Genomic DNA, 12,648 nt, shown 5'->3' with positions numbered 1-12,648 from the left:
AAACGCATCACATGGGGTTGTTACACGCTCATTTAAATGATCAGCATCTCTCACATGGTTTAGAGAGGCGGGATTTCGCCTAATGGCCTTCTCACCCCCCTCTTGTGATGCGTTTTAAAGTCGTGAGGCCTCGGGACAAAGCGGACAATATCACAACTGGGCTGGGCCGGGCCGGGCCATGACATTTGGTATCAGAGTGACTCCGAGTGGGTTTGGGATGGTGGGGCAAACCTCAGCAAGGACGCTGAGTTCCGAAATGGGTGGGTGAGAAGGCCTTTAGGCAAAATCCAACATCGCTAAACCACGGGAGAGATGTTGGGCATTTAACATTTGGTAGCAGCTCTCTGGGTCCCTACCGACGCTGGGGTGCGAAAGCATGGGGAGCGAACAGGATTAGATACCCTGGTATTCCATGCCGTAAACGATGAGTGTTTGCCCTGGTCTACGCGTATCAGGGGCCCAGCTAATGCGTGAAACACTCCGCCTAGGTAGTACGGTCGCAGGACCGAAACTCAATGGAATTGACGGGGGCCTGCAGAAGCGGTGGAACATGTGGTTTCTTGGTCACGACCAGCTATAGTTAAAGTTCCATTAAAGAGCGTTTCCACGTCGTAGAACCTCCTCAGGGAATATAAGGTTTTCATGAGGCTGATCTTGAGCTGCCATCCAAGCACGAATACCTTCGTTTAATAGAATATTTTTGGTGTAGAAAGTCTCAAATTCCCACTCTCGAACCCAAACAATGTCCGCCTTCTCGTACCTTTGTTTATCAATCGATAATAAGCAACTCGAAAGATGGAATCAAGTCTTTCCTTGTTGATCACATCCCACTCGAAATCCCCATCTTATAGAGACATCTTTAGAGCTCCGCGTGGGTTTGGGATGGTGGGGCAAACCTCAGCAAGGACGCTGAGTCCCGAAAGAAGGGGTCAGAAGGCCCTTAGGCGAAATCCCACATCGCTAAACCATGGGAGAGATGTTGGGCATTTAAATGAGCGTGTATCAACCCCTTGTGACGCGTTTTAAAACCATGAGGCCTCGGGCCAAAGCGGAAAATATCACAAGTGGGCTGGACCATGACATTTGGTATCAGAGCGACTCCGCGTGGGTTAGGGATAGTGTGGAAAACCTTAGCGAGGGCGCTGAGTCCCGAAAGTGGGGTGAAAAGGCCGTTAGGCGAAATCCAACATCGCTAAACCACAGGAGAAATGTTGGGCATTTAAATGAGCGTGTAGCAACCCTTTGTGACGCGTTTTAAAGCCGTGAAGCCTTGGGCCAAAGCGGACAATATTACAAGTGGGCTGGGCCGTGACATTTGGTATCAGAGCCAGTGTGTGTGGACGTCGCATGTTGTGACGCGTTTTAAAGCCGTGAGGCCTCGGGCCAAAGCGGACAATATCACAAGTGGGCTGGACTGTGACAAATTCTAGACGAAAGGTTCTTCCTCAAAGATTCTAAACTTTCCAAATATCCCTCAAGTTCTTGCAGATCCATCCCCTCAATTAGCTGATCCCACCAGAATTCACGCTCCTTGATTTCACGATTCATTGTAGTACCAATCACTTCTTTCTTCTTTTCTTCCAACATTCAAACAGCCTCCTCGTACTCAGTTCTGGCATCGTCTATATGGCTGATATAATTAATAATAAAACCATCTCCCATATCGAATATGTGGAGCATGGATTCCGCAGATAGGCTGTGGAATGCGTAAAACTACTTTACCGGAGATTATACGATAATGGAGAGTACCGAACCGCACAGAATGCATAATTCACTGGCCTTTCTGAATATACCTATTCGTCTTTTGGTGAACGTGACTTGTAAGCTTGCTTTTTATGTANATAATTAATGCTGCTTAAACCGACTCCGTAGTTTTATTGTCCAATACAGTTGTTCGAAGATTTAGGCAATATTTTTTTGACATCTATGAGTGATATTTACCAAATATAATAGCTCTATTTTCAAAAAATCTTTTTGCCCACAAAGATTATAACTGAAAACAAAGGGAAAGAAAATAATTAATAATCAATTATTAGGATCTTAGACCAAAAAGTGAATTCAGGTTGCATCATTTGAAATATAAGATATATACAATGTACATTTAGCAGGTATTATTATAATTTTAATAATGTTAACCAACCAAACGCATGGAGACCAAATTATAACTACACACACATCTAAATTTTTTTTAAAAAAAATACAATAATAATAATAACAAAAACAAAATATAATTTATAAAAAATATTATTTTTTATTTCAAAAATATATAAATACTCACAAATAAAATCCGTGACTAGTCAAATAATAAATCATAAAGTTCCATTAATTTAACGGGAAAGGGTTCGGAATCCCAGCCACGAGCCACCCAGCTGTGTGGCCAATTACCCAAATCGACTCTTTGTTTGAAGTCAACAAATTACAGATCTGTCGAATAGCGAAATTTCAAACAAATGGGCATCCTTCTTGATTCTTGCCGCTCTACAATACTTTCTTCTCAACATACATTTACTGCTGAGGTGCTTGCCACTCCCCTTCGTTGTATACACATATATTTACCACTCTGCAAATCTTGCCTCTCCAATTGTGCCGGTTTCGTGAAAAACTCGTGCAGAAAACTAAGGGACACACGGAGGCCACCATGTGTTTGTTTGTCTTCCGTNACCCATTGTAAGTTTCTTCCTCCCATGCAGGTTCTCCATATGCGACAACATAAAATTTGGAGAAGTGTTCTTCTCCTTAATTCATGTTCCTGTTGTCTTTGTGCAGAGGGTTTATGTTTATATGATGTCCGAAACATGCACATGAAAAGAAGAAATCTCTTTGCCCACAAAGATTATAACTGAAAACAAAAGAAAAGAAAATAATTAATAATCACTTATTAGGATCTTAGACCAAAAAGTGAATTAAGGTTGCATCATTTGAAATATAAGATATATACAAGGTACCTTTAGCAGGTAATATTATAATTTGAATAATGTTAACCAACCAACCAAATTATAACTACACACACATCTCCATTTTTTTAGAAAAATACAATAATAATAATAACAACAAAACTATAATTTATCAAAAATATTATTTTTTATTTCAAAAATATTATCATTTATCATAAATACTCACAAATAAAATCCGTCACTAAGTCGAATAATAATAAATCATAAAGTTCGATTAATTTAACGGGAAAGGGTTCGGAATCCCAGCCACCGACTTCTGTGGCCAATTACCCAAATCGACTCTTTGTTTGAAGTCAACAAAATACACACATAGAGATACGAAGGGGAAGAAGGTTGGTGGGGACGGGGAAGCCGGAGGCAGATCTGTAGAATAGCGAAATCAAACAAAAGGACATCCTTCTTGATTCTTGCCGCTCTACAACACTTTCTTCTCAACATACATTTACTGCAGAGGTGCTTGCCACTCCCTTTCGTTGTATACACATATATTTACCACTGCAAATCTCGCCTCTCCAATTGTGCCGATTTCTTCAAAAACCCGTGCAGAAAACTAAGGGACACACGGAGGCCACTGTGTGTTTGTTTGTCTTCCGCGTGAAAGAAAAAATAAAAAGAAAATGCTGGAATTGAGAGATGGGAGATGCTATCCGAAGGAGGTAGTGGGGGTGGATTTGGGCTTGGCTTGTGTTGACGGCGGGATTGCAATTATTGCCTTCTATCAGGTAATTCTTGCATTTTTTTCTGATTCTTTTGGTTTGATGGATGTGTGTATAAGTTTCATTGATCATGAGACTTGATGGGCTTTTCTTGTAGTATCGCCATCTTGTTATTGTGGAAGAGTGCGTCGCTGGGACTCTAAAGTGCCTTTGACATACTTTTTTAGAAAAAAATTCTGCTATCATCGGTTTCCTTTCCTTTTTTTGTGTTTGTTGTCTATATTTATATTATTGTTTTGGTTTTATACTTTGTGATGGTAAAAAAGACGGTTTAGAGTATTTTCTTGAAATTTAGTTTGGCTATAATTGTGGCAAGTTATTGCATAATTGGAGCAACTCTAGGCTTCTTTTTAAGCAATCAGACATGTCAATCCAATTTAATAGCTGAGGATCAAGGTTTGTGAATTCGAAATATAATTTCTTTTAAATTTGTACCTGATTTCTGTCAAATCCAAGTTAAAAGCTCAGTTTCAGCATAAGATGTTTTTGTTTTTTTTTTATAATGCGTAAATGGAATGCTTGAATATTTTCCTGAGGTTGTGAACCTTAAAATATTGAGGTGAAAGATTTATCTAGGTTTGTTTGGTTAGAGATCATTATTTTCTTGTACGAGTAATGATTCTCCATGAAGCAATTTTTTTTGCATGAAATCACTGATGCAATTCCATTTATAGTCACTGCAAATTACATGGAATTGCTAGTTGTTCTTGTTGGATGGTGAGTTCTGAGGTCTTGAATGTGAATGACACACCAAAAATGACAACTTTGTCATGCAGCTAGTTGATGAGTATTGATATAGTTGCTCAACACGTTATTCTTGCCATTTTTTGATGATGTTACTGTCACATTGTAAAATATGCCTATTGTGTTAGCAACGTGATTAATGAGTGCACCAGTGGAAACATTTAAATTTAATTTCTCGTGGTAATACTTTTTTTATTATCGGTATTTATTTGCTAGTTGTTTGCAACATTGTAGTAAAGTGTTTTTGGTTTTATGGGTACAAGCTTCTGAAGATTTCTATGATGTTGAATATTCTTTTGCTATATTTACTAATGGTTGCTGCTTTTTAAACTTCTCTATCAACAATAGTGATGTTTTTTCAGCATTCAAATGAAATGATAAACTTCAGTATTGATTTGTGATTTGTTATTCCCTATCCATTGTTGCAGATGATAAGAATTCATTTAAGGAATTCACATCTTGGGTGGACCGCCCAAAAGGTATGCAGTTACTTCACTTTTATAAACCCCTTGGTTATTAATCCTTTTGGCAATAACATGCAATTTGTATATGCTACCACAATAAATGGTTTCTCTAAGTTACTGGGTATCATGTGCTAAATGGGAATCGGTAATTTTGTTTTACTTTGTCAGTGCTTTACTCAATCACTTCACTTTTATCACAATCACCTCAGTGATTGTCTGCTCCTAACTACAAATTTTCATTGTTCAATGTTTTATAGGTGCAACCCTATACCTTGTTTTTCTAATGCGGAAATGCTATTTTTTTTTTTACGTTGTGGTTGAGATATTGGGATACGATCTAAGGTTTCATGGCGCAAAATTAGCTGAACTTTTGTTTTGTTCGAGTCTCTCTGATATGTCTTTTCAATATTAGGTCTTTCATCTACTGATTGGAACATCAAATTTTGCTGAGAATTACTAGTTTTTTATAGTTGTCATTTCAGAGGCATTTGCTTTATTAGATTCTATATTAGCTCTTTGATTGCGGTCATCTGTTTGCTTTTTCATTAGTCCTCATTGACAATATACTGTAAGATATCTAGGTCCCCTTTTATTTATGTCGTAGTTATATGCCCTTCATGTGGTTTTCTTTAAAAAGTTGTGACAAGTCAAAAATGAATTATGTCGAACTTGTAACAGCAACCAGATCACTGCTTGCTTGGAGTTCCCTTGACGATAACATTTTTATGTTACTGCCTGCGATGATCATGGTTTTCATTGGATTCTACACATGTTTTATGATAGATTTACTTCATTTGCTTTTGCATTGTTGTTGACTACCAGTTTTCAAGTAGCTTTCCTGTTTGGCCTTTTTTTGCTAAATTGAATTGGAAATTATTCGACAGGTTATTTGCTTTATTTTGGGTTAACTCCCCTCGCTGCTTGTAAGGATTGGCTTTTCTGGCCACAGTCTTGTGGTTTCATTATCATGGGTATGCAGGTTACAACTTACAAGGCTGTTATTTGGATTCTAAATTTTTATATGTCTGTGGTTACCCTATGTGGGTATTTGACCTAGAGATATTATTTGTTTGCAGCTTTTCCCAAAATTTTGTTTGTTGCGACATTTCTTCTACTCTTATCATTTTGGTAATTTCTTTTTCGAGGGAATGAATATAATAGTGTCTGATACATCCATAATCTGGCGTTTTGCTCTTGCATGTGTGATTAATGCAGTGTCTATATAAAAAAAGACAAGTGTCATATTAAATATGTTTTTCATGATTTCCCATGTCTTCTGTTTTTAATAATATATGCAATACATTAAGTTGAATTATGTTTATCTCAAGGGGTAAATCTCACATTTGCACAAAAACCTAGCTTTTTGAATACGCTGACCAACCATTATCGTCTTAGTATATGAAGAGTTTGCATTTCACTACAGATCGGTCTTAGTTGAAACTTGTAACTTACAGGGTGGACCTTTGCCATCAAACAAATGATGATGAAGAAGACGAAGAATGTAGCTCCGGAGAAGCCCTACTGGAGAAGATCAGTAAAACTAATTATAGTGCCAGTAGTTGCTGCAATTTTTGCACCTTTCGGTTTATTGAAATAGGAAGTCGGCAAAAAGTTGTGATTCTGTTACAGATACATTTTTTCGCTTGTGTTAGCCGAAAAACTCTTTGGTATAAATATTTTATCTTATCCAATAACAAATTTCGACCAGGTTACTGTTATAGTCACTGCAATTATGGTTGCATCTTCGTTGCTGATATGGATTGGGATGGGAAAGAATCCTATTGACTCCGTAGTTGTGGCTCAGGCATGTATGCCTTTCATCTTTGTTATCCTCTCTTACTTGGACTGATTAATTAGACTATGTTATACTCCTCTCTTGCTCTTATTATGATGCTGATTGTAAAGAATTGCTTGCATCTCAAGTAAAATGATCGTTCTGTTCCCTACATAAGAGAAAAAGAGGGGGGATCTAAAGGGGGCGTTTATGAGAAGTTTTTGAAAATTTATATTTAATTTTTCTAAAAACTGAAGTCTTGTACCTGCTCTCTGTCTTATGTTATGATTGTTCTTTTGGTTTTATTTCTTGCAAATTTTATTTCTGGACAAGTTTAACATAAATGATCTCCTGAGGCTGCCCTGTACTGAACACTGGCATCAAACTGTGGTAGCTTGATTGATTATTTCATTTGAAAGTAGATGCTCACAGAGACTAGTTTCATATTTGTTTCTGTTGTTAATGTTTAAATGGAAATATAACACGTCTCTATCTCTCTTTCTTTGGGAATCAAGGATTGAAAAATGGAGATTCGTAAACATCTTGCAGGTGTATGTAGATCTCATTTCCATATCAGTTCTTTTACTGGGAATTGCCTTGGCATGCTATGGTAAGAACCTATAGTACCAAACTTTAGTTTTCACATTTGTCTTTCTTTCTGCAAGTTCTAGAGATAATATGGATAGTAATTTTTTATATACCTTATGCATCTAATATATGAAAAATTAGCTAATACAAGCGTAATTCAAAAGCCGCTTTTTTACAAGTTGGGGAAATTGGGCGCAGCGGGATAAATGGAATCCATACATTTGAAGTTGTTATGCTGCAAATCTCATATTTGTGGATCATTATTTTGTACTATGATTTTATCTTAAAATTTAATATATTTATTTCTTGAGAGGAAGAAGGAGGGATGGAGAAGACATCTCAAATATCTGATTGATAAAATTAGTGGTCCGTGTAACTTGACTTTTTTTAAAATACACGAGCATGCTTCTTCACCATACAAAACAAACTCTTGTTTTTCTTTTTACGTTATATGTTCACTGCATGTAAGCCTCTCTCTCCCTCCTCTCTCTCTATATATATTCATTAGACATCTTTGGTCTGTAGGGCTTGTATTGTTCCTGAAAATGAGAAAAGTGAGATCTGAACGGTCTTCATCAGAAATGTGGAAGGTAGCTACTCAAATCTTATTCACAAACTAGCAATAGGTTCGCCATGCTAATAAATAACCTTTTGTACATGTTGAATTTTGAGAAAGTTGTGACTTGAAATGTAATTGGAGTAAAAGTTATTTGAATGAGAATTTTCTTATTGTTTTGAATGTCTTAATTATTTTTTGTGAATGAACGAACGGCTTGATTATGTATCCATTCATTTGTATGTTTGTGATGATTTTAGTGATAATCCAATCGCTTTCTCATAATATTTTGTTACACTCTTCTACATACAGGTTGCTGGTTTGGCCATTGTATGTGTTGTCAGTTTTACATCGAGTGCTTCTGTTGCTCTTGCTACAAATATTCCTGTAAGTTCTTGTTAGTTGTTACGTTCATATTTCAAAGTTAATTTCTGCGAAGGTAGCATTCTATGTACTGCATCTGTTGTATCACTGGCATGGGAAACAGATGGATGGCCTCTATACAGCTCTTCTGCAGGTTTTGTATTATTTCATAGGTAAAGGTTTTAATTTCTTCGTTCCAAAAGTTATGAGTACTAACTGGATCTTGGTAGCGCAAAGGAATAAATGTATTAATTTCATTTCATGCTTTTGTTACTTCCACTCAAATTTATGTCTCTTGTTGACATTTTGTATTCCAGGTTCATCAGTGCCCTCAGCCTTCATCCTATTTGAGATGAGAGAGCTACCACCTCCGCTCACTACTAAAGAATTAACATGAGGAATCGAGAACGTTGGATGCAACAAATTAATTAGATATTTTATTTTTAAAAGGAAAAACCAGTGTATCTTTCAAAGATTTGTTTTGTCTTATTGTTTATAGGATAAATGTTTTAGATTTACCGATAATAATCTTAGATATCAAAATCTGATCGAAAATCATCAAATCTGAACGATTTCCAGGAACAAGATAACGATCTAATTTTTAAATCTCTATATATTAACATCCACTCCGTGGTCCGAATTACACTTTAAAGCTTAAAAAACTTTCAATAGAAATCCGATGGGTATTGACATCCACTAACTCCTAGTATTAATTATTTGACTATGCCGAGGTTATGTAATAATTAATTTTCAAAATTATTAAGGATTTAATAAAATATGTACATAACTTTGTAAAAGTACATACACATATTTCGTTATAAGAAGATTACTTAATTAGTAATTTGGGTGTTGAAGGAGATTGAATAATTAAACCAAAAAATAAAAATACATACAATGAAATTAATATATAACTTACCACACAATATTTAATCTCTTTCTCCTAAAATAAAAATTTAACAACTTACATCGACATGAACTTTCAAAATTGGAAAACCCCAAAAAAATGTTTATTATATTTTAAAACGCATTTATTTTATATGATGTCCGAAAAATGCACACACACACACATATATATATATAATGTAATTAATGCTGCTAAAACCGACTCCATTTCTCCATCTCTTCAATTCTGGACGAAACGTTCTTCCTCAGAGATTCTAAACTTTCCACATATCCTTCAAGTTCTTGAGGATCCATCTCCTCAAGTTGCTGATCCCACCAGAATTCACGCTCCTTGGTTTCAAGGTTCGTTGAAGTACCAATCACTTCCTTCTTCTTTTCTTCCAACATTCTAACAGCCTCTTCGTACTCGGTTCTGGCATTATCTATATGGCTGATATAATTAGTAATAAAACCATGGCGCGCAGATGGGCTGTGGAATGCGTAAAACTTCTTTGCCGGAGATTGTACGATAATGGAGAGTTCCGAACCGCACAAAATGCATAATTCACTGGCCTTTTTGAATAGCCCTATTCGTCTTTTGGTAAACGCGACTTGCAAGCTTGTTTTTTTCTGTATTTTTTTCATTTCAATCTTGCGACGACCCATTGTAGGTTTCTTCCTCTCATGAATGTTCTCCATATGCGACGATCTGCAGTCAGAATTGCTCATTCCCAAAAAAAAAAAACAAAAAACAATACTCATGTCCCTCAAGCTCAAAATAAAAACTTAAAATCTATGTCAAGTTTGTATGCTAATCGAAACAAACTAATCATGCTTGATATCTAGTTCTTATATAATTCAACGAGGAATAATCAAATTTAACATATATAATTTTTATGTATTAAGAAACTAACCTGTTTTAACCTTCAACCACACTTTCAAATAAATTTCCAGGACATGGCTCACTCATAAACCCTATAATAAATCCCTCAATCACATCCACTCCGTCGTCTGAATTACACTTTAAAGCTTAAAAAACTTTCAATAGAAATCCGATGGGTAAATGTTCAATTCTTTGAAATTCCCAAAGTTCTCCCATCCACTCAAACTATCAAAATCACCCACAAAATTTGATCGAACTTAAAGCACAAACATAGATTTACCTGAATTGCTACTCTTGAATTTGACACCCGCAAGATTCCACCTTTTTTTCTTTTCTCTCCGCGGCGAAGAGAGTTTGAGGGTGGTATAGCGATAGGATTTTGATACAGATTTTTGGGGTTTTTGTTGTATAGCGATAGGATTTTGATACAGATGAATCTGTAACCCGGCGCTCCGGTAAAGCCCAAGCCCAAGCCCAAACAAAATCTTGCAAGTTAAAATACTACTAAAATTTATTTCAAATATATATATATTTCAAAACTCCTAGTATTAATTATTTGACTATGCCAAGGGTATGTAATAATTAATTTCCAAAATTATTAAGGATTTAATAAAATATGTACATAACTTAGTGAAAATACATACACATATTTCGTTATAAGAAGATTACTTAATTAGTAATTTGGGTGTTGAAGGAAATTGAATAATTAAACAAAACAAAAAAAAGACATACAATGAAAATAATATATAATGTGACCATGGATTGTATTTATAGGCTACAACTACAGGTTCTGAATCATAACAGGGATAAACTTTGTTAAATCCCCATATGACGATCCTCCATAATACTCCAAATCCCAAAATCTCGCTATATGTCATTCTAGATTCTGGGAATTATACATTTTTCTGTAATAATATATATCAATCGAGTAACAAGATAACAGTGTAGTTCTTCACTATTTTCTTCCAAATAAAGTGATTGTGCTTGCTTATGGAACTAAACAATGATGCCATTCGGACTGCCCATGGATATGGAAAAAAGGGTTTCAAGAAATTTAACAAATTCAGACATGCGTACGTCTACAAAGAAAGAACACTGAACGGTGCTAATTAATACTTAATTATTTGTGTATTTTATTTGAACATCTGTCTGAGGTCTTTAACTAGTACATGTATATAAAACACAATTTGGTAAACAAGGCTAATACTTTTGACAAAGTCACCGTTGTTTAAACAGAAGGTGCCACGTGTCCTTATCGTGTTTTCGAAAATAGTAACGACCAATTTAGATTTCTTGGATACACTAGCTGAAAGGAGTACTAACCAACATATATTTTATTATGTCCTTGCCGATAACAACCGAATCTTTCACAGAGATAGCTATTAATCGCGAGATCAATTTAATTAGAGATCACGGTTTATCTGTACTCAATCCAATAAGATTTTTGGATAATATGTATTTATAAATTTTAATTAAGTAAAATCAAATTTAGTTTATAATTACTAAAACTTCGATTCAAATTTTATATTAACAGCCATTTAATGGCTTGCATAAATAGGCCACATTTTACCAATTTCGGGACACGTAGAAATTAGCCAATGGCATGCAATCAGGTATTTCTACTTAGTCAACCATAACTGATTGTTGCCCAATAAGAACAAAATCTCGCTTAATGGATCAAGTTTCAACTGCTGATTTTGAATTGTTTGCAATGCTTGTTTGAGCAATTTGGAAAGAGATTTGTATTTTAAAACATAATAGCCAAATTCCCAACAAATGTATTAAAGTTGAGTGGGTATTGTCATATCTTGAGCAATTTAAAACAGCTAGATGTGCTTGGAATTTAGCTTCAGGGGAGGTGCAGAGTAGCAGGGACATGAGGTGGGTGCCTCCTCCGTTGGGGCAATGGCGACTTGATGTCGATGCTGGGTTTAATGATACTATTGGTAAATATAGCGTGGGTGCTCTGATTCGAAATCATTGTGAAATTATTTTTCCTGCCTCAGCCATAGGCATACGTAGACCAGGATCAGTGTTGGAGGCAGAGCTCTCGGCTATCCATTTTGGTTTGATGCTTGCTGTGAGAGGTAACTTTTCTGATGTTTGGGTCTTCTCGGACTCCTGTAATGCTGTTAAAGAGGTGACGTCGAAGTCTGAGGCTCGCAACCATCAAGGACTGTTAGTCTTGAACATATTGGATATCTTAACTTCTGGTAGATTTAAAAAGTTAAATCATGTTAGTAGAAATGCAAACAAGTTAGCGCACTGTTTAGCGCATTTTGTTTTATCTCATCCTTCTCGTTCATGTTGGATGGATGGTTTTTACCCATCGTGGTTGATGGATGTAGCTACTGTTGATTTAATTAATGCATAATATCTGATTTCCACTCAAAAAAAAAGAACAAAATCTCGCAAACATTGTTGAAACCTGACAAATTTGGCCTCATAGAAAACGATTTCATTAGAGCAACTGTTTGTTGTGGGTTGCTAATTTTCCTTCCAACTTTTCCCCCAACATTTCACATATCTACAGATTCTATCGATATGTTGGATTATATATAAATAATATATATATTTGGTTCTGTGTATTAATGGGCTTTCCTTATGTGTGAATGAAAATTAAAGGACGATGGGTTTTTCCAACATAGGAAAAATAAAGTGGTATAGATGAGATTATATTATGTTACACTTTGTGGTAGGGTAAGAATGATTGGTCAAAATGTT

At 35.7% G+C, this 12,648-nt stretch overlaps 2 protein-coding genes and 1 pseudogene across 10 annotated transcripts; 2 read left to right on the top strand and 1 right to left on the bottom strand.

Annotated features, from left to right (window-relative positions):
• Positions 1–1,181: 1,181 nt before the first annotated feature.
• Positions 1,182–2,640, bottom strand: LOC140987735 (agamous-like MADS-box protein AGL62; annotated as a pseudogene).
• On the top strand, positions 2,406–8,677 carry LOC140988116 (uncharacterized). Of its 9 annotated transcripts, none has more exons than XM_073457053.1 (7): positions 2,406–2,516; positions 3,501–3,676; positions 4,843–4,893; positions 5,291–5,324; positions 5,763–5,849; positions 5,955–6,006; positions 6,333–6,663. In XM_073457053.1, the coding sequence occupies exons 2-7, from the start codon at positions 3,572–3,574 to the stop codon at positions 6,661–6,663; spliced, it is 660 nt and encodes a 219-aa protein (XP_073313154.1). In that variant the 5' UTR covers positions 2,406–2,516; positions 3,501–3,571. The 9 variants fall into 9 exon arrangements, with proteins under 9 accessions (XP_073313154.1, XP_073313156.1, XP_073313160.1 ...); XM_073457055.1 differs by lacking the exons at positions 2,406–2,516; positions 5,291–5,324; positions 5,763–5,849; positions 5,955–6,006; positions 6,333–6,663 and adding exons at positions 7,202–7,262; positions 7,766–7,830; positions 8,109–8,183; positions 8,284–8,332; positions 8,477–8,677 and having other exon boundaries at positions 3,157–3,676; XM_073457052.1 differs by lacking the exon at positions 2,406–2,516 and adding an exon at positions 3,183–3,407.
• A 3,123-nt stretch (positions 8,678–11,800) lies between these two features.
• LOC140987733 (uncharacterized) lies at positions 11,801–12,298 on the top strand. The gene has a single exon (XM_073456385.1). It carries the CDS (start codon positions 11,801–11,803, stop codon positions 12,296–12,298), a length of 498 nt encoding a protein of 165 aa, XP_073312486.1.
• Positions 12,299–12,648: the final 350 nt, after the last annotated feature.

Source organism: Primulina huaijiensis, chromosome 11 (assembly GCF_012295235.1).
Source record: "Primulina huaijiensis isolate GDHJ02 chromosome 11, ASM1229523v2, whole genome shotgun sequence".
In the NCBI taxonomy this organism is placed as follows: domain Eukaryota; kingdom Viridiplantae; phylum Streptophyta; class Magnoliopsida; order Lamiales; family Gesneriaceae; genus Primulina; species Primulina huaijiensis.
Note: the sequence above shows the minus strand (reverse complement) of the source record. Positions and strands in the feature narration are given on the sequence as shown.

Bases quoted from the DNA above. Each gene is read 5' to 3' on its own strand.
- LOC140987733 (XM_073456385.1), top strand. From the start codon at position 11,801: ATGAGGTGGGTGCCTCCTCCGTTGGGGCAATGGCGACTTGATGTCGAT.
- LOC140988116 (XM_073457053.1), top strand. From the start codon at position 3,572: ATGCTGGAATTGAGAGATGGGAGATGCTATCCGAAGGAGGTAGTGGGG. The intron at 3,677-4,842 runs GTAATTCTTGCA...CCATTGTTGCAG, and splicing joins CAATTATTGCCTTCTATCAG to ATGATAAGAATTCATTTAAG. The intron at 5,850-5,954 runs GTATGCAGGTTA...ATTTGTTTGCAG, and splicing joins TTGTGGTTTCATTATCATGG to CTTTTCCCAAAATTTTGTTT.